The sequence below is a fragment of the Primulina eburnea genome, chromosome 10, assembly GCF_022965805.1.
Source record: "Primulina eburnea isolate SZY01 chromosome 10, ASM2296580v1, whole genome shotgun sequence".
In the NCBI taxonomy this organism is placed as follows: domain Eukaryota; kingdom Viridiplantae; phylum Streptophyta; class Magnoliopsida; order Lamiales; family Gesneriaceae; genus Primulina; species Primulina eburnea.
The window spans coordinates 6,949,887-6,972,167 of record NC_133110.1 but is presented as its reverse complement, the minus strand read 5'-3'; the positions used below and the strand labels follow the sequence as shown (position 1 = coordinate 6,972,167).

Genomic DNA, 22,281 nt, shown 5'->3' with positions numbered 1-22,281 from the left:
CCACTGTGTACTCTCGGTGTCCATGCGTCCACAAGACAAGACAGGGCTGAGCGGCCCCACAAGATATAGCTTATCTCGAAAGAGATACAGCTCAACAGTAAAGGCTATCTCGAAGGAGATACGGCTCAACATGAAATGCAACATGCATCATAAAACGTGACATAATAGCATGCATCATATGACATATATCAATGCACCACATAATCATGCAACACATATAAGGATGTATACTCGACCAAGATATCTCGGATAGTACTTTCGTACCTCTATCACAGCAAGCCTAGCCTTACGCAACACCGCTAATCAGGTCTAGAACAAGCCTACGCATCAAAAGCATACCCAATGAACAATACTACCATGCTCGACTAGCAAAACCAGTAATACCAAAGGTTTAGGGTTTACCTTCGTCCGTCGACAGCCCTTTGATATCAATTGCCTCGTAACTCAGGCGTCGCTACGCTACCAATCCTGGCAGCTCTTGGCTATCGCTCGACCAACAACTAACCCTAGAAACCTTCCAAACCTCTCAACTAGGAGACACAACTTCAAGAATTTGCAATCCAAAATGAGGAATTCCGAGCACTATTTATAGGCTATGTTCGGATCCACCGAACACACTTCGGACCGTCCGAACTCCTACGTGTCCATCGGCTCTTGACACCTCATGATCGGATCTACCGAACCTACACTTCGGATCATCCGAACTTGCATGCAAACTGACGTGTCGATCAACTCTTGACACCTCATGATCGGATCCACCGAACTCACTTCGGATCGTCCGAACTCTTCGGTGCTACCGAACCATCTTCGGTCCGTCCGATCATGACCACGGTCAAAATTACACATTAAACCTTCTTAATCACCATTAATCCGTTAATTACCCAATTTGGAATTCAGGCTACTACAACTACTGATATGAACGTCAGAGTGTTTTCGATTGGCAATCCTTGATTTCACTCATTTTGCTTTGTGATGCAGGTGACAACTCACGAAGTTCGTTATAATTTAGACTAGTTCGAGTACTAGCTAGTCACCTGGATCTCTGCGAACTACCCAGATTTTTTCACTAATCAAGTAGTATCAATTTTTGGCTCCTGACCGGGTTATTCAATGCTACGTTATGAGATCTACTCCAAGTATTTTTTTTACACAAAAATGTTTGCATGAACATCTTAATTAACAACTCACGTGAGGTTCATTGGTATTTTTTTTACTTTTGTAGAAGATGGTCCCGGTACAAAACACACCGATAACAACATTGCATGAAATCATCTTTCTTAATTTAAGTTATTCGCATCAAGAATCGAGTAAACAACAATTTTTCAGCATCAAATCAGGGTGCGAGTGCTGTCTGAAAACGTTCATCCATTTGGCATCTTCTTGTCACTTTTAAGGCCAACACTTCGAGGAGGAATTATTTTGTTGGATCGCCGAACACACGATGTAATTATTGTACATATCGATGTATGATATATTTGTTTTACTTTGGTATAGTTTGGTACATATGATAGGATAAGCATGCGATATATAATATAAGAATAAATAAGATGTAAGATATTATATTTAATGTTTTGGTATGATTTTAATAAGAATGATTAAATTTATATATTAGATTATAAAACAAAATTAACTTTATCATAATAAATTTTATAATTTCAAAGTAGTTGCTTGAGTTCACTTTTTTTATTTGTTCATACGCCGATAGTGCTTGCATGATTTATTTATTTTTACCTAATTTTATATATTATATAATATGATAATTGAACCCTTGATTTTGTGAGTCAAGTCAAATATCAATTTTTAATGTTAATCGGGTGATGCCAATAATTTTATTAAGATTAATAAAAATTATTTATATAATTATCTCGAATTCATTTATATAATCATCATATTATATAATAAAAATATTTATTTGATTTTAATTTCTAACTACTAGCATAGATTTATAAAAATCATTTATAAATTGAGGGTAATTAAGTCATTTGTAGTGTATTTTATCCTTAAATAAAAATTATCACACCTAATAGAAGAGATATTTTATCCTTCTAAAAAATTATTTATCAAGTGCACATGATATTATCATAAGCTTTTTAAAAATGTACCAAACATGGGATAAGGAGGATTATTTATCAATCCCTCCCTTATCCCATGTATTAAACTATGCTTTAAGGCATAGTTTGGTATACATGATAGGATAAACATGTGATATATAATATAAGGATAAGTTAAGGATAAATAAGATGTAGGATATTATATTTAATGTTTGGTATGATTTTAATAAGAGTGATTAAATTTATATATTAGATTGTAATGACAAAATTAACTTTATCATAATAAATTTTATAATTTCAAAGTTGTTGCTTGAGTTCATATTTTTTATCTGTTCATGTGTCGATAGTACTTGCATGATTTATTTATTTTTACGTAATTTTATATATTATATAATATGATAATTGTGCCCTTGATTTTTTGAGTCAAGTCAAATATCAATTTTTAAGGTTAATCGAGTGATAATAATAATTTTATTGAGATTTATAAAAATTATTTATATAATTATCTCGAATTCATTTATATAATTATCATATTATATAATATATAGAAATAAATAAAATATTTATTTGATTTTAATTTCTACCTACTAGCATAGATTTATAAAAAAATCATTTATAAATTGAGGGTAATTAAGTCATTTTTAGTGTATTTTATCATTAAATTAAAATTATCACACCTTCTATTAGGGATTTGTTTATTTAGTCAAGCTAGTTGAATAAAATCAGTTTTTATTTATATTTTGTTCAATATCAATGTAAAAATGTTTGGTCTAACGTATAAATACGGAAATAATTTATTTTTCCTATGGTTAAAAAATAAAGGATATAATATATAATTAATTAAATTATCAATCATATCTTAAACTTTTATCTAGAAACTATTCTTAGAATTCTTATTTCTTTCGTTTGTATTCTAATATATTATGAACATGTATTCAAATTTATTTATTTCTATATTAATATAAATTGTTTTTTTATAAAATTATTTACTAAATTTTTTTGTATATACAGAATATGTATTTACAGAATATATACAAATTTTTTTAAAAAATATAAAAGTTATTTATAAGCGCGTTTTTAAACATATTATGTTTTAATTTTTAAAATTAAATTGTACTTTCCATTTGTCTTTTGTCCAGTCTCATCCCTTATGTACGATTAGGATTTTGATTTTTGTACCTGAAGAAATTATATATATTCTGTAAATTAAAGATCGTTGTTGAAGAGAAATTTAATTTTTTTTTGTTATTGTTGAAGTTGTCGACACATGGTATACAAAAGCAAACATTTAGACCTAATAGATGGGCTCGTTTTAGGCGTATTTTGATACGAGATGTTAATATGAATATTTATCTTTTTTGTTTTGAATTTGAATTAAGATGTTCATATAAATATCTTGTATACACATCGATGTGATAGACTTAATTTAATTATGGTGATGATAGTCAGAACCAGTAGATCTCGTTAGTAAAACTAGAAGATAATATAAAGCAGAAGTTCTCGTGTCGCCGTAACAAAGTAGTACTCTTCGAGCATCATAACGAGACTCGGGACAGTGAGGACCCTATTGAGATAATGGGAATCCGGGACGGGGGTTGGTTGACACCGGCGTTGCTCTCGAATTTACATTCGAAAACAACAAGCCTCAGAAGTACTGAATTTCAGAAACCAGTCTTTTATTCATAATACGAAATAAATCAATTGTCTGTTACAACTCAAATACTGATTTTTTACAGCGGAAATGTAAAACCAAATATTACAGTATCTTAACAGATGCAACGGAATAGAAATAAACATAAACTGAGAACAACAGTCTTCTTCACCAGCCCCAGAACTGGATCTGCTCTTCTTCTTCTAACATTTCTTCAGTACTCTTATCTGAGATGGGTTTGGTGGGTGAGTGATATGATTGACACTCAGTAAGCAGGGGCGAGAATAACTCCCAGTTTTCGAAAATCATTTTAATACAGAACAGTATTTCAAGAATATACAGAAACTCTTACTTTCAGAACAGGAATCAGTATTCAGAAATCAGTAATCAGTCAATGTCAGTATTCAGTAATCAGAAGTTTAACAAGTAAACACTGAGCACGTTCGTGAATTTCATGGCTAAACTGATATCAGTCCCCTATATGTTCTCTCCTCTAAGGGGTGAGGCCAGTAATCAGTAATCAGAATTCAGTAATGTTCAGAATATATATTCCTACTATTTGTTCACTAAGTTTCAGTGCTTCAAAATCAGATATCAGAAATCGAGAATATACTTTGCTTTGAAACAGAAATCATCAAACGGGTTTTCAAGATATTTATACATAAGCCCACTTACTTGATTCGCTATAAAGTTTCGGTTGAAGTCTACTGGAATTTAGCTGCTCTCGCTACTGGATTTTGCTGCTTGACAAAGGCACTATCTCTTAACTCGAAATTTAAGTGATACTCTCAAATCTTGTGTAACCCATTTCAGAGACTTGAGGGTGCTATTTATAGGCCGAAATTTGACTGTTAGCCTTCCAATTAATGCCATAATCTGACATTAACAATCTTTATTTCGTGTTGAATGCTTCAGTTACAAGTTATGGTCTGAATTAGTAACTGTCTGCTGGAATTTCGTGCTGCTGCTGCTGGATTTTATCTGTTGTCTGCTGCTGGATTCCAATCTGCTGGAAAAATATCAGCTTCTGCTGGAATTTTTAGCTTCTGCTACTGCTGGAATTTCGGTTTCTCACATCAAAGTAGCCCAACTGGTACCAGAGTTGTGCCAAGTATCTATATGTCCAGAAGATCTTGGGTTCGACTTGTTATACAAAATGTATACGCACAAACAGAAAGGAACAAAGAAAACAACGAGAAACAAAACAGTATCGCACAGCTTAAAATAAGCAAACCGAGGCCTGTATGAAATACAGTGTCCTTAAAACAGATTCGTCCCCTCCGGTGCGTGCTGCGAGGATGAACGTGGACGTCTGTTTCCCAGGATACAACGGAAAACCAGTAGTACCGTAGCACAAGGCACCACCACGGCGAACTGAAAAAGTACCTGAACTTTATCACGGGACGGAGCAACGACAGAGGAGCGGCAGCCAGTGGAAACAGCGGGAGCCGAGACAGGAAAGCTAGAGCAGGGCCGAAAATATAAGAGTGCAGGGGAGTGTTGTTGGATATCTCGTAGGACTTGAGGTTGCCCCTATATGTATAGGCACTCATTGGACAGTTACGGCTGGCCAGCTGAAAGGCCAAAGGTCAGCAGATGGAGCACCAAAAGTCCTTTCGGTTTCAAGTCAGCTGAAGCACCAAAGGTCGTTTCAGTTTCGAGTCAGCTGAAACACCAAAGGTCTTGGTCCATTTTCGAAAATAAAATTAGCAAAAGCCAGGTGAACCTCGGTGGGAAATTTTGCCTTGATCGGTCCGACATTCGACGCGCCCAGGTCGCGCACGTACGCCTGCACACAAGTCAAGCCTTTTTCCACTGCAAATCGGGCCCATGATTTGCACCCCCCCTGCGCCTGTTCGCGCGAGAGAGAGTCTCTTGACCAATTATTTGTTACACCTCCATAAAGTGCAACTCAATATATGTTCACCAATGCTATATTCATTTTCCAATGTGGGACATTTCCCACTTGCCAACTATTGGGCATTGCTTGTCCAATTTCCCATTCACAAAACACAAGCCCAATAGGCCTCTTAGTCCAACACGACTCTGGGGAGGCACAAGCTCCAGTTCCTGGGCTGGAGAGTTCTATGAGTAATGACACATGGAAAAGCCCGTGAGGGAAAAGGCCCCAGTGGAAACCCAAGATGGGACAAGGCCCCCGAGGGAGCCCAAGATCGGGATAGCCCATGGTCGTTACAAAAAAAGGCGCCTTTTTTTGTAACGACCATGGGCTATCCCGATCTTGGGCTCCCTCGGGGGCCTTGTCCCATCTTGGGTTCCCACTGGGTGTAGTGACCCGTTCCAGAATCACCTACTAATCAAGAACTAAGCATGCAACTAACTTAATTAATAATAATCAGAGATAATTGCGGAAAAGGCCAACAAACGATAGTTATACAACCCAATCAAAATCCAGAACAACTCGAACTAAAATGAAATATACGGTACAACCATATCGAAAAGAATAGTACTGAAAATTAAACCAACCAGCCACTCACTGTCCTCCTCCTGCTCTTCCTGAGCTGTCCAACCTGAGGCCTGCCCCGTGGGAATGGGGTGTCCAAGATAAACAAAACCGAGGACGTGAGCGATAAGAACGCCCAGTACAAAAGCATGAGTATACAAGCCTATATGAAATGCACATGCTATGATATGATACCAGGGTAGTCAAGAAACAGGAGTAACAAAGGATCTCAAAATGCTCAGTCTAGAGGCGCCAAGTGGATAGTGCCGCGCGGTACTACCTCTGGGTCACTGCATCCACTGCAAGAACAGACGTGGACCTAAAATGTCCCGGATCACCGAAGCCCTCCCGACCCGTCGGCCACTGTGTACTCTCGGTGTCCATGCGTCCACAAGACAAGACAGGGCTGAGCGGCCCCACAAGATATAGCTTATCTCGAAAGAGATACAGCTCAACAGTAAAGACTATCTCGAAGGAGATACGGCTCAACATGAAATGCAACATGCATCATAAAACGTGACATAATAGCATGCATCATATGACATATATCAATGCACCACATAATCATGCAACACATATAAGGATGTATACTCGACCAGGATATCTCGGATAGTACTTTCGTACCTCTATCACAGCAAGCCTAGCCTTACGCAACACCGCTAATCAGGTCTAGAACAAGCCTACGCATCAAAAGCATACCCAATGAACAATACTACCATGCTCGACTAGCAAAACCAGTAATACCAAAGGTTTAGGGTTTACCTTCGTCCGTCGACAGCCCTTTGATATCAATTGCCTCGTAACTCAGGCGTCGCTACGCTACCAATCCTGGCAGCTCTTGGCTATCGCTCGACCAACAACTAACCCTAGAAACCTTCCAAACCTCTCAACTAGGAGACACAACTTCAAGAATTTGCAATCCAAAATGAGGAATTCCGAGCACTATTTATAGGCTATGTTCGGATCCACCGAACACACTTCGGAACGTCCGAACTCCTACGTGTCCATCGGCTCTTGACACCTCATGATCGGATCCACCGAACCTACACTTCGGATCATCCGAACTTGCATGCAAACTGACGTGTCGATCAACTCTTGACACCTCATGATCGGATCCACCGAACCCACTTCGGATCGTCCGAACTCTTCGGTGCTACCGAACCATCTTCGGTCCGTCCGATCATGACCATGGTCAACATTACACATTAAACCTTCTTAATCACCATTAATCCGTTAATTACCCAATTTGGAATTCAGGCTACTACACTGGGGCCTTTTCCCTCACGGGTTTTCCCATGCGTCATTACTCATAGAACTCTCCAGCCCAGGAACTGGAGCTTGTGCCTCCCCAGAGTCGAACCCAAGATCTCCTGGACATATAGATACTTGGCACCACTCTGGTACCAGTTGAGCTATATATGTCCAAGAGATCTTGGGTTCGACTCTGGGGAGGCACAAGCTCCAGTTCCTGGGCTGGAGAGTTCTATGAGTAATGACGAATGGGAAAGCCCGTGAGGGAAAAGGCCCCAGTGGGAACCCAAGATGGGACAAGGCCCCCGAGGGAGCCCAAGATCGGGATAGCCCATGGTCGTTACAATACTAATGATGGAAATGAGATTGATGAGAACAAGGAAGATGGAGGGGAGACTTTTCCATGGATCAGAAATGGAGTTTTAAATGTAAGTAGTGCTCCGGAAAGGGATCACTCGATGGAGGTCATTTCAACGGAGAGTGATAATCTTGTAGAGATTGAGGAGAGGAGGGAAGATATAGGTGAGAGTTTTCCTTTAATGGGTGACGGGGTTTCGAGGGAGAGCCAGTCGCCCCTTAATGACATTGGTCGTATTAGTAATACTCTCCGGGATAGGACGGAGCAGGGGCGGATTTAGTGTAGGGCGAATGGGGGCCACGGCCCCCCCAAAAAATTTTTAAAAATTTTTTAGTATATATTAATTTTTTTTAAACTAAATATATAAACAGATATATATATATATACATGGCCCCCCCAAAATGAATGATACGTCCATGTATCTCAGTGGCTAAAGCCAATTATAACGTTTGCTCCACCCGATTTCGAAACCTGATCCCCATTTTTTTTTTTTTGGCTTAGCGACGGTTGTGACAGAAACCGTCGCAAAATCCGCGACGGTTTCTTATAACCGTCGCCATATAGCGACGGTTGTTGAGAAAACCGTCGTAAAATAAACTAAGCGGCCCCCCAGTGTCGAAATCTTAGATCCGTCCCTGGGACGGAGAGGATAGAAATGACCGAAAGGGGGATAAAGCTTGGTATGGGGGACTTCATTTTCTATAGTGTGCTTGTTGGAAGAGCGGCTATGTATGATTTGATGACAGTTTACGCATGTTATCTCGCGATCATATCGGGACTAGGGTGTACTCTCATATTGTTGGCTGTTTTTCGTCATGCTTTGCATGCACTTCCGATTTCGATTACTTTGGGAGTGGTGTTTTACTTCTTGACCAGAGACTTGATGGAGCCATTTGTTGTTGGGGATTCTACTCATTTGATGATGTTCTAAAATGGCAGTCCTTGAGTATGTTAGTGAAATAGACAAAAAATAGATTTGGATCTTCTACTGTGTTGAAAAGACAATATTTAGTGCTATGTATTTTTTACACGAGATGATCACATGATCATCTTGTGGACATCTCATACCAGACCATGTATTGCATGCTAAATTATGAAATATTTTCAAGAAATCTATCAAAACGGGCTACATTTTTTGTGGGGTTGGATCTTCTACTGTATTGAAAATACAATAACCACGAGATGATCTCATTTAATATGACAACATTTTAAATTTATCTCTTAACGACTAACGACCACCCCCACAATGCATCAAATGTCGTCTCTAAACGAATTAAAAACAACAAAGTTGTAAGCACGTCCACTCATCATTAAAATATTAAGTTTTTTTATATCTAAAAATATAAAATAATAATTAAATTAACAAGTATAATATAAAGTTGTGTTTAGATTATTGGATTTGATTTGATGAAAGAATTGAGAAATGTATTTCAAATACAAATCCAGGACAATATTATTAAAATCGTTTGCTTTTCTTGTGGTCGGTCATTCTCATGAAGAAAATAATTACATACTTCTTGATACGAAAGAAAAACTTTATGCACTCTTTAGATTCACATATCTTTTTATGTATGAAAATCAGTATAAAATATTGAAAAATATAGTACTAATGTATAATATTTGAGTATCAATTATTCCAAACATGATACAAAAAATAAAATTTTGAGTTTAAAACTAGAACAAATTTATTAACACCGACACTGAATATACATTTTTGGATACTAATTTTAAAAAAATTTATGTGTAAAAATATTAATGATCGTATTGATTTATATATTTATAATATGAAATGACTCAAATAGGGTTCAAAATCATAATATATACTTTCAGTTTTAGATAAATGAAATGAAAAACATATATATGTCAGATATTTTTATACTCCAAGTAATTGTTTTTGTTCCAGATCTGAAAAGTCCATGGAGGTGCAATTTTTTTTAAAAATTATAAATCAAGAATTGTATAATCATTTTATCTCAAACAAGAATTGTTGAGTATGAGGATTTCAAGACAATTTACCATTAACTTGATGCGTAACATAAGATTAATTTGGATTGTCTTTGTTCTTTCTGAAGATATAGTTCAGAACATACCAACAATTCTACTTACAAATCTTACACATGCCAAGAATTTATTTTCAAAAGTTCCAACACGAAACGTAAATCCTCCTAGAAATTTAGTTGCATAGCTAACAATAAACAAATTCAACCTCACGGCCTTTGGCCGATTCCAAGAAACATCAGTTGTTCGATGACGTTCTAAATTTGTCATCCAAACATTCTCCGAAGAAAGACCCCAACTTTCTCTTTTACAATATGAAACATGAATTCTTCTAATTTAAAAGCCGTTTTTTAGAACTTGTAATTAAAATGATGCATAATTATCATCATATATGAAAGGTAGGGTTGTTGATCATAAACGTGTAAGAAATTAATATATTGCGTGTATCAGAAATTAGTGTTATGTTCTGGTTTTTCAACACGAGCGCACAATATGCAGTGGAAATTAATTATTTAACACACAAGTACAACTTGAATAAATAGAGACCGGATTTAAATTATGCACAAGTTGCCTCATGGCCAAAATTCACTAGAAAAAGACGTAATCGTTTACACCAAAATAATATTAGTGAGAATAATAAAACCAAATTTCTTGACACTCCAAGGAATTAAAATACATCAAAATAAACCAAAATAAAAAACTAAATTCATAAACCGAAGTTGCTTAAAAAACAATAAAAGAACACTTTTCGATCAACACTATGTGACAGTGTTGTTCTGCACGTGTCTTCAACACCAATCAGCAACACAGTATAACAATGAATTAACCACACAAAGTCTTCACCTGAAAATCTCCAATACTGAACTTTGTGTATGTTTAGGAAAAAAACTTCAGCAACTGCGTAAAGATCCTCTCCGAAGGTCATAGTTCTTCTCTCGATATTCCATATATATGTAAATCTTCATATTTTGATCTAATTATCTTTTCATAAGAACAAAATTTTACAAACATAAAAACAAGAGTTATTAGTAATAAAACTCCATTCAAATCTAAGTTATTATATCTCATGTATAAATAACAAATCATATAGTATAAATATTACGATTCAAGTCAAATTAGTCTAAACATACAAAACTCTTATTTTTTAATTTAAATAAAGATAAAAAAATTAATTAAGAATAAAATAATTTTTTTCAATATAAGAATTAAGATGGCCACCATTATATTATAGATTTGAAAAGTGACAACTTGAATCACATAATATAAAATGGAAAGATCCCAACTTTCTCTTTTCCTGAGTTTTGATGCTTTAATATATACAGACACAAATGCTGTGGAAGAAAATTAAATATACGCGAAGCAAATACATCTACAATACACTGTTTTTTCTGTTTTTTCCTTTTATTTTTCTGCGTGATTGGTCCTGTTTTGAGGTTGGTATGGTTGGAGTTTTGCTTCGTTTTTTGCCCTCTTAAATTTATTTATTTTTCTGCTGAAACATAATCTTTCTGGGATTTCATGCGTTTTGTTTTGTTTTGGGTTTTTCAGATACTGCTAGATTCTTAAATCCGATTTTCTAGACTTTGATTCCATATTGCATGAAGGTGAGTTCTTGATTGACGTAAATACTTGTTTCGATTCTTTTGTGTTTGTACATTGCCTCATTCCTTGACCTAATGGCTAATAATAGTTGGTTTTTTCTGAATTTAATTGATATGACAGATTTGAGAGGACATATTGCTTTTCAAAAGTAAGAATTTGGGAAGTGGGTATTGGATTATTGGAGATTTCAGTTAAGATGGGGAAACGTGAGGTTTTTTCAATCAAATTGCGTTTTAGATCAGTTTTCAATCATCCATTCCTTTTGGGTGTGCTTTGTTTCTTGATATTTTTGTACAGAACATCTCCTTTTATTTTTTCATTATTGGTATCTGCATCTCCTGTCCTCGTATGCACCGCTATTTTACTTGGAACCCTTCTAAGTTTTGGACAATCGAGCATACCCGATATTGAAATGGAAGTGAAAACCACCTGTGACACTTTTTTGATCAAAAGGGGTGCTTCAGGAGGCGCTACTGTTTTTGAGAAAAATGAGAGCTATTATGCTAAATACAGTGAGAAGAAAATGGATGAGATGGAGAAGTTGATTGAGAAATCCAGTTTCACAGCTGGTAAGTTTGGTGAGGGTTTGATCAAGGAAAGTTTGCGGGAAACTGAGCTGAAAAACCATGGGAATTGGAAAACAAACAGAGAGTCAGGTAATATGGATTTAGAGCAGAAGAGCGAATGGATTAAAGATAGACTTGGCGATGAGGAGGCCATGGAAAACCACTATGCTTCACTTCTGAAGATGAGTGATGGTGAACATCTTGAATTGGACGATGAGACATCGGTGGCAGACTCTTTTGATTCCGAGAGAGTAAATGTAGATACATCGGATTCTCCTCCTCATTCTCATGAAGATAAAGAGGAAGAAGAGGATGAAGAGGAGGAAGGGGATGATGATTCAGATTTGGGTTCGGATATGGCTGAAAGTTCCTCTCCAGATGCTTCCATGGCTGACATGATGCCAATGCTCGATGAACTTCACCCTCTTTTGGATGAAGACGCTCCACAACCTGTTCATACATCTCATGATGGCTCTGATGCAGCATCTGAACTGTCTTTGGAAGCCAGTACTAGTAGTCACGAGTCAGATGATGAGTCTGAAAATCACGAGGTTTTGGAAGTTGCAGATGAAGATGTTGAAGATGGTGAAGACGCAGAAAATGCACGAGGAGACTACGATGAGCAAGCAAAGTCTGCTATCACATGGACAGAAGAGGATCAAAAGAATCTCATGGATCTCGGAAGCTCGGAAATCGAAAGAAACCAATGGTTGGAAAAAATAATTTTGAGGAGAAAATCAAGGAAAAATATGAGCATGGTGCCAGAAATAAACTTGATAGACTTTGAAAATTCTGATTTTTCATTCAACATTCCTCCCATTTCAACAGTGAGAGAAAATCCATTCAACCTTCCTCATGGTTCATATGATAATTCAGGGATACCTCCTATTCCTGGTTCAGCTCCTTCTATTTTATTGGCGAGGCAGAACCCTTTCGACATTCCTTATGACTCAAGTGAAGAGAAGCCTAATCTTATGAGAGATGGAATTCAAGAATCATTTTTCACGGTTCAATCAAGAGAGCAATTGTTTCGAAGACGGGAGAGTTTTAACGTGGGACCTTCATTCTTTGCACCCAACAGGCAAGGCAGACAAGAAACCAAATGGAGGCCTTCTTTTGTTCCTGAGCCAATGGTTTCTAAAGGATCTAGCTATTCAATATTTCAACGACAATCGAGTGAACTAAGTGAGTCCAAGGCGAGTTCTGTTCTTGAAACAGAATCACTTGGTTCAGTTGAGGAGTTGGAGGAAAGGAAGCTCTCAGAAGAAGATAACTCAAAGGAATTAGAACCCATTCTTGGAATAAACGATGCCATAGAAGAGAGATCATCAATGGAACCAGAACGATTTTCCAATGGGGAACCAGCACATCAAGAAAACTCACTTCAAGAACTACAGTCTATTCCTGAGATGGAGCATGTTTCTGAGCATGTCGGGCATGGTATCCAGTCTTCGGAAAATGAAGGATCTCTGGAATTAGCCAAAGTTGAGAAGAGAGACTCAGAAGTCAATGAAATTGATTTTCTATTTGGGGATGTGGAAGACCATCACGAGGAAACTAGTGCAACCCGACCTTTGGAAGTTGAGGCTACCGAATATCATTCAAATCCTGACAATGTTGAAAGATACAGTAGCATTTCAAGCTCTTCATCGCTGTCAGAAGTTAGTGAAAGGGTCTTCGATGAAACGGGAGCAGAACAGCAGTCAATGCTGGAGGCAAGAATCGGCGGCATTGCCGAACAGCCAAGAATCTCAATCCAAACTTCTTTAAGAAGTAATGATTCGATTGCTACATTAGCTGATGGTGTTTTACAAAGGGAGCCTGTTTATGATTCGAGCCCCCCAACCATTACAAAGAGCTTCTCGTCTTCCTCTGTATCTTCTTCTGATGTTCATGCAGAGTCTGATCTAAGTTTTCCACCTGTATTGGTCAAGAGGACGGTATCTTTTATTGAGAGAGAATCACCAATCATCCATGATCCTGTAAACGAACATGAATCAGGGCAGATAGATGTTGTCAATATGGCAGAAAACGATAATATATGCTCTGGATTCTCAAGTGTTGATCAGAGATTGAAAGAATCGGTTGAAGCTTCTGTAGAGGATAATCTGATGGGTCAACATTCTCAGGGTCAAGTTCCTTGTTCATGTGCTGATAAAAACCAGTTCAAATCTTCTGAACATCAAAATCCAGGCAAATCAGAGGAAAAGCATTTACCGATTTTGGACACAGAGAGTCTAGTTCAAAGCAATTCTCGGCAGTCCGAGGGTCAGTTGACTGAGGACCATTCAATGAACACAGAAGAAACTGTTCAATCACCAAATTCTGATGCCGATATTTACCATGAAGCGTATGAGAAATTAATTTCCACACCTTCTGCTGAAGGAAATGTGACTCTCTTTTATGATAAAGCAGTGCAGAAGCCAACTTTTGAGCATCTTATTCAAGCTAAGGTGAGAAGAGACCTTTCAGGCTTTTTCAGCTTTTTTTCAATCTATTCTAGTCTAGCCTACTGATGAACAACTTGTTGCAATTAAATAATTTACTGGAGTGATTTAATCACAAAACAGTCTCATTCACATCTTTACGGATTTATGTTGATTTCTAGCATTATTATTTTTCATTAATTGTGTTTATACATTTGCCGATTTTGTTTTCTGAAATCTAATAAAAGAATTCTAGATCAATAGCTGTCTAAATCGTCTGTCTCAAGGATCGATGACACTGTTTTATCATCAATGCCTACTTAAATTCTTGGGTATATTCTCGATGCACCATCCTTGTTTATGCTTTTGAAGCCTCTTAAAACTTCTTTATGAAAATGTTCGCAAAATGACCAATCATGGTCTTGAGTGTTTCCCTTATAAATTTTTAATTACACTTTATCAGACGTGCCACGTTTCCAAAACTGAATGAAGTAATATTTGATCTCTGGAATTTGTTACTGCTTCATAATATTTGATTATTTGTGCATATAGAAATCTATTGACACATGTAAATATGCAGGTACAAAAAAACTCAACCTCGTTTGAGGAAGGCCGAACTGTACGGATTCTGAAAATTCGAGAGATTCTGGAGGTTAACCATGATATCTCACCAAATGTACATTCTCCACTAAGCCCTGACTTTATTTCTATCCCATCCAGTGCTTCAGAAGCTGCTAGCCCTCGTGTTGATTTGCAGACAATAATCCAAGAGGAGGATGAGATCAAGAACATTGATGAAGAAATGATGGTGGAATTAGATGGTGTCAGGGGATTCAGTTTGAGAAAATGGAAATTGGGTTCAAATGATCTTGAGAAACACATATACTGTATTGGAGAAACTAGCGATATGAGAGTTGATGATGTTAACCTTACCGATGTAAATAAAATGGAACATGAAATGCATTTGGAGAACTCTAGGGACGTTATTGATATATATGAAGAGGACATGGAATGTGTTTCAAAGATTACGGTGCTAGAAAGTGGTGTAGCTGAACATAATGATATCTTGAATGAACATAATGATATCTTGAATAACGAGTCGACTGATGCGGAGAACCAGGATTCTCATTATCAGAATACGTCCGAAAAGAAGATGATGCTTCCCAAAGTTTTAGAACCTCCTGAAACCAAGTTTGAGATCGGAAACTCGTCATCCGAGTATTATGATGATGGAAAAGTGAACGTAAATCCAAATGTGTCAGACTCAGAAACCGAACTACCAATTCTTGAACTGACATCAGTCGAAGTTTGTGGCGTTCGATCCGGAAAGCCTGATCATGGAGTCGAAGCGCCTGAAAATGGACATTCAATTAAATCAGGTAAATGTAAGGGTAAATATTCTAAAAGTTCGAGTTCTGAATCGAGTTCGAGTGATTCTGATAGGGAGTATGAATCACAGGATAGGAAAAACCACGTTCTTTGAGTCCTTTTTACTTTTCACAATCCCCATTCGTTATTTCATCATTAGCTACTTGTATCTTTTTCTTCAAGAACGAGCTTTTCATTCATTTTCTTGGAGATTTGAGCTCTGTTGAGGTTTCCGTTTGCGTGCCGCACTTCTCTTTTTCTCATGAGAGTATTTTTGCTTCTCGGTGTGTGGATAACTCATTAACATGTTCAGCTGATCGAATCAAACGAGCGTGCTGTAAAATACTTGCACCGAACTTACGTTTGTTCATCATTTTTTCTATGGTGAAGAGGTTTTGTGATGATCCCAGAGATTTTTTCTGTATTTGAATGTTCAATGATGATCTGAGTGCAGTTTTCATAAATTTTGTTTCAATTCTACTTCTTCTCTTTTCTTTTCTTGTAGAAATTGTTATTGTCCTCTTCCTGATCGTGAATAGTAATAGTTCCAGATTTTGCGTGTGATCTATGGATGTGATTATTGGTCATAACAATTCAAATAAAGATCTGAGTTTATACAGTTAACAATTCCTCAGGTTATAAATTTGATAGACCATTTATAAGATTCTACAAGAATAAAAATATAATTTAACGACATTGAATCATCTTACACGTTTGTCACTGTCCATACATCTATACTATACTATTATATTAAGTATGATGTCTTAATAATAACCGTTCTACGAGGACACCAAGTTTCTTTCCTGTTTTATCCTTTTTAATTTTTTATATTTACTATTTATTATTTTATTATAGTTGAGCCTCTAATAATAATCGCTCTATGAGGACACCATCTTTCTTTCCTATTTTACTCTTTCTCATTTTTTATATTATATTTTTTCTTAACAAATAATATTATATTCACCGTCATAAGAAAACTGCTCACGTGAAAAATAATATTATTTCTTCTTCAAATTAGCCATCGTGAAAAATAAACTCTCTCTTTATGTTGTGACGTCATTATGTTGTAATATCATGAATATTTAATATATTAGCCACATGTATTCAGGACACACGCAACGCGTGTTCCACGATTACTAGTTATATATTAATAACTAGCCATTTTTAGTACAATTGAAAATCGAAGGTTTATTTAACAAACGTTACTAAATTATTCAGCTTTGAAATTTTGAATGCTTCGACTTTTATTATTTTTCAATCTGAACAGTCATTTATGATTTCCGTAAAAGATTTGACACTTGCCGATTATGGAAGCTCATTCCTTAATATCCTTCCAAAAGTCTTCCAATGTCCCTTTTTATAAAATCTCCTAATGCCACGTCAATATTTTTTCTTACATCTCATTATTTCATAGATTTATTTCTTTGAGTAGAGTCGGTCTTATCTACAGAAAAAAAATAATATTTTTCATGAATTGAGTCGGATTAGAGATATATTTCATGAAATTAGATCGTGTGACCATCTTACATGAATTTTTGTTCTCGTGATTATTTTATAAAATCGTTTGTGGCTTTAATTACCTATAATTTATACCAAAATATTTACTCAGACAAATTTTTCCAAAGAAAAAATACTAACTCGAAATCAATCAAAAAAACTACTCGGGAGATAATATATTACTATATATGAAAAATAGAAGCATATATTATGACTGTAATCATTTATAGAATTTGAGTTAAATAATGTTTTTATCATACGGTTACCATTAAACATGATTGGATTAGAATTGGGATATCAATTAGGCCGACGAATTGATGATATTAACTAATATTCCTATGTGCTTTGTAAATTACTTAATTAATGAAATATATAAATATTTAGAGATTTATATATTTATATATATACATCAGTTTTATATACTTATGTGAACATCGATAAACTGATACTCACTCTCAGATGAAATAAAATATATCATAATTATATATATAATAAATTAGTTTTACAAACTCAACTATTTAACATTCAAAATATCAAAACTATATATATATATATATATATATATATATATATATATTCTCTCTTTTGACGACAAAGAGAATGGAAAGAAAGCATATGCCATATGACACGCTTCTCTCATCTTACCGATGCATCTGAGCGTATACGTACACAGAGAGAAACAACTGTCCCGAAGAGAGAGAGATGGGATTCTTACAGAATATCTGCTAACTGATGTCAACGATCTAGACGAAATTTGAACCATGGAAGGTATAATTGCATTTCAGATTTTCATGCTATCTGAACCCTAATTTTATTTTTGTAAGAAAAATGGTTGAGCTTTGCAGTTGGATGAATTTGGGTTTACTGAATTGTGACTTGATTGTGCCGTATCTTTCGACCGTTTCCCGAAAATAGTTTACTTTGTTGTTTTTCTTTCTTCTTTGCTGTTCATAGTTTCATCGGGCTTCAAATTTTTTTATATATATATATATTTTTTGAGTTGGTGCTTATGAGTTATGTGCATGGTGAAATTTTCATCAAATTTTTAGTTTGTGATGGTGTGTGTTAGTGGGGAAGTTGCCTCGTGGATGAAAAATTATGGTAATGTCTCTGAGATGAATTGAGTTCATTGTCCATTAAATTTCCTGGTCCAACCTAAGCCGGCCAAGCAGCAAGGACGTCGGTTGTCAAGGTTTGAGGTTCGTTTATTGTTGAATGAAGCCATTGACCTGAGGAAATCACTCCGTAATTTGTTCAACCGCACCGTACTCTGGATTAGTCTGGACCCAATGTGATTATGAGAACCAAGAATTCTAGGAAAAATAAAAAGTCTTGGCCCTCTAGAGTTTGGATGTTCGATTTTTCACTTTTGTCTGTTACACATGTACAGGTGAAGGATTGTATAAAACATGTGACAAGTTATACTTCTGACCTTAGAAGATTTTTGTACTCGAATGTGCATTATTTTATTGATGCATGGGCAAGAGTGTAGTGTGTATCCTTGTATTTGGCGCAGCTGCGTAGAATTGTATTTGGAAAAGACCTGACTGCTGCCATGCTGAGTGCATACATGTAAGAGTGTCATGTCTGCTAGGTCCAAAATGAAATGCTCTCCGTTCATATTTGCCTTGATGATCGTATGTTTTAATGAGTTTTAATCCTGAGAAGTAATTTTGATGCATAGTTTATAGAGAGTTTAGTTGTTAATTCTTAAGATTCAGCAAAATGGTAAAAGTTCCAAGGAAGTTATTTATGTCACACAGGGTCAATCAAAGAAACACAGGGTTTAGTATACTCGAGCAATCTGCTAACGAATTTATAATATTCAGGCAGACGAAGTCTGCATAGTTCCCTTGTATACCTTCCAAAACCACATTTATATTTTCTTGTCAGTTCATTAATCCAGTTGTGTCAATAGGTCATTACGTTGGAATTGTTCCCTTTCTTAAACTGTGGTGGATTCTTCTAGATTCACCTTGAGAAAATCAACATCACCGTCCAAATGGATCTCATATTGTTTCCCACAAATTTCTTGTTTGTCTTTTCTGTCGTCATTATATAACTACGATTGCTAATTTAGATAGCAATTGCTTCTGGTTCACAGGCGCCACAATATTTTTCTGACAAAAAAATCAAATACCGTAGATATTGGGGTAAATGGATTCAATACCCAAAGTTTTGGGTTAATGCCTAATCGATAGACCAGTTTGAAGAGATGACAGACAAACTTGTCATGTCTGAATGATTTTCACCTGTGGCAAAAGAGTTCTACCTGCTTCTCTTTGAAATGACTTATCCCTCGGCCTATTCATAAGACAGTTCTGCTTCTTTCACCTTGTTCGTAATGAATTTATTTTCCAGCATCAGTTCAGTTTCATCTCAAATTTAAACTCGTCCTTGAGTAAAGTCTTATAATGACTTGTGATCAACAATTTATTTACAGGTGTATCACCTGATCAGGATTCGGTGGATTCTGCTACACAAAAGCTGAGTATTTCATCAGGTGATAGGACTCATGATAGGAAGGAGTTTCTCCGTAGATTTGTTAACAGTGAAATCTTAAATGCAAATCTTACATATTGGTTTGAGGATATAACAGAAAACGGTGCGCCACCTGCCTTCGACGTTCCTTTTGAGTTGGTAGACCTACAAAAGTTTGATTATGCATTAGAAGGTGTACCCTTTCAGCAACTAGTTAGGATGCCTAGCGCTATAAATGCGCCGGTATCAAACTCTGTAGAATCATCGGGTTATCTTGCTCTTGAGGACTTCCTGCATGCAAGTGTGAACGGCTTGTGGGAAGCTTTCTGGGGTCATGAGAATGATCAAATGCCTTTCTATGTTTCCTCATTATATGGTGGGAACTCGAGATTTTACCAAGCAGAAAAGGCTGTTTCTAAAGGTAAGCTTGGGGGGTTGTGTGCCTCGGCTATAATGCTGAAGAACCCGAGACATCCTCAAGGGAAGTGGGACGATATTGTTGAATTAGCTCTGCTAAGGCCCGATATCGGAAGTCTTACTTCATCGAATGGCAACTACAAGCCCCAACTCTCCATTATTGGTGAAGCTTTGTTCTTTGCTCTTCGAGTATTGCTTGCTAGAAGCATTAGCAGGTCGTATAGGCATCTGAATCATAACTCAATTTTCGTACTTCTTGTTGATTCTCAATATGGTGGAGTTGTTAAAGTGGAGGGGGATCTCGATAAGTTGGACTTGGATCTTGATAGTGTCTATGAATCTGCTGCCGCATGGATCAAGGATCATTCACAGGTAGCAATATCCCCGGTCGAAAAGATATGGAACAAGCTCGGAAATGCTAATTGGAATGATATTGGTGCTTTACAGGTTCTTTATGCTACATTTCATTCTTTAACTCAATATTGTGGAATGCCTAAGAATACAGTCGAAGATTTAGCTGCGGACCACAGTTCCCGTCTTCAAACAAGGAGAGCTAAAAGGCAATTGAGGGACACGAATGTTGATGGTAATCATTTGCTTCGTTTCCAGCATCGCCCTTCTTCTCCTGAAATTGTAGAATTACAAAAAGAAGACATTAAGTTGGATCCCAAAAAACTGGTGAAGCTAGAAGTTGGATCCATTTTGTTGATAGAAGATTCAAGCCGACAAAATGGTTATCAGATAGATGAAGTTCCAAATGATGGGGAGATTGTGTTTTATGTCGTGTCCTCTGTTGAAAATCCAGGGAAGAGTCTGTTCCTGTACATTGGCTCTCACCCTTCTCACCTTGAGCCGGCATTAGAAGGTATGGAATTATGGTATCAGGTTCAGAGGCAGACTAAAGTGTTGAGTATTATGAAACAAAAAGGTTTGTCAAGTAAGTATATTCCCCGTCTGTATGCATCTGGACGAGTTGTTCATCCTGGTCAATGTCATAAGCAGAGGTCAGGCCGTAACTGTGAGTACCCGTGGTGTAGGATTCCCGTCTTAGTGACCAGTCCAGTTGGCATGACCATTCCCGACATGGTGAGAGCCAACCAGTTTGGCCTTGATGAGGCCATCAGATGTTGCCACGATTGTTTGTCGGCCCTATCTTCTGCTTCTTCAGCTGGAATTCGGCACGGAGACATAAGACCTGAAAATATAATATGCGTGAAATCTAGCATGGGGCAATGTTATTATGTTCTTATAGGTTGGGGGCATGCCATTTTAGAAGATAGAGACCGTCCACCGTTGAATCTTCATTTCTCGTCTACTTCTGCTCTTCAAGAGGGGAAGTTGTGTTCTGCCTCTGATGCAGAGAGCCTGGTATATACGCTATATTTTTCTTCTGGTGGAGATTTACCCATTCTAGATTCGGTGGAAGGCGCACTACAATGGAGAGAAATTTCTTGGTCTAGGAGGGTGATTCAGCAGAAGCTTGGTGACATCTCCGCGGTCTTGAAAGCATTTGCAGATTATGTTGATAGCCTTTGTGGAACCCCTTACCCTGTGGACTATGAAATCTGGCTAAGAAGGTTAAAACGACATGTTCGTGATAATGATAATGGAAAGGAAGTCGAGTCTTCTTGTTAGGATTTTGCCCTCGAGTTACACTGGCTAGTCTGCTCCCCGTTTCAGGAAAATATTCCAGTTTAGGATGTTTCAAATTTAAAGTATTTGGGATATTGTGGTCGCGATTTTAACAGCACTGGTGGTGAGACGAAAAGGACTTAGCATCATTGATGGTTTTTGTTTATGCACTTTGCTTGGAGAATCACAATTTCATTGCTGGTAAAGGCTGTTGCGTATCAGTGAGGGCCTCCTGTTTATGTTTGTGTTTCATTTCATGTATGCAGATGAATGATATGTGTGTATTTAATCATTTTTGGATTTATTATAGGATCATAAATCATTCATCTATATACATGTATAATCGATTACTCATCATTTGGAAGAAAATGTTTGGACCAATAGCCTCGGCGTTTTTGTAAAGAGTGGATGGTGATGTTTATATTGATTAGTGAATATTTGTTTACAAGAAAACTACAATTTTTTGTATTTTTTAAATTTTACCATATATTTTGTTATAAAAAAACGAACTGTAGAAAC

At 36.6% G+C, this 22,281-nt stretch overlaps 2 protein-coding genes across 5 annotated transcripts; both read left to right on the top strand.

The window, feature by feature from the left end:
* The first annotated feature begins 11,049 nt into the window (after nt 1-11,049).
* Nucleotides 11,050-16,215, top strand: LOC140802973 (uncharacterized). Of its 3 annotated transcripts, none has more exons than XM_073158612.1 (4): nt 11,050-11,206; nt 11,322-11,377; nt 11,496-14,394; nt 14,948-16,215. In XM_073158612.1, exons 3-4 carry the CDS (start codon nt 11,572-11,574, stop codon nt 15,848-15,850), a joined length of 3,726 nt encoding a protein of 1,241 aa, XP_073014713.1. In that variant the 5' UTR covers nt 11,050-11,206; nt 11,322-11,377; nt 11,496-11,571; the 3' UTR covers nt 15,851-16,215. The 3 variants fall into 3 exon arrangements, with proteins under 3 accessions (XP_073014713.1, XP_073014714.1, XP_073014712.1); XM_073158613.1 differs by having other exon boundaries at nt 11,322-11,394; XM_073158611.1 differs by having other exon boundaries at nt 11,322-14,394.
* A 1,606-nt stretch (nt 16,216-17,821) lies between these two features.
* LOC140802972 (uncharacterized) lies at nt 17,822-22,150 on the top strand. 2 transcript variants are annotated; one of them, XM_073158609.1, is made up of 2 exons: nt 17,822-18,000; nt 19,676-22,150. In XM_073158609.1, the coding sequence occupies exons 1-2, from the start codon at nt 17,994-17,996 to the stop codon at nt 21,763-21,765; spliced, it is 2,097 nt and encodes a 698-aa protein (XP_073014710.1). In that variant the 5' UTR covers nt 17,822-17,993; the 3' UTR covers nt 21,766-22,150. The 2 variants fall into 2 exon arrangements, with proteins under 2 accessions (XP_073014710.1, XP_073014711.1); XM_073158610.1 differs by lacking the exon at nt 17,822-18,000 and adding an exon at nt 18,057-18,804.
* Nucleotides 22,151-22,281: the final 131 nt, after the last annotated feature.

Excerpts from the sequence above, each read along its gene's own strand:
- LOC140802973 (XM_073158612.1), top strand. The coding sequence starts at position 11,572 with ATGGGGAAACGTGAGGTTTTTTCAATCAAATTGCGTTTTAGATCAGTT. Across the intron at positions 14,395-14,947 it reads AGCATCTTATTCAAGCTAAG|GTACAAAAAAACTCAACCTC; the intron begins GTGAGAAGAGAC and ends GTAAATATGCAG.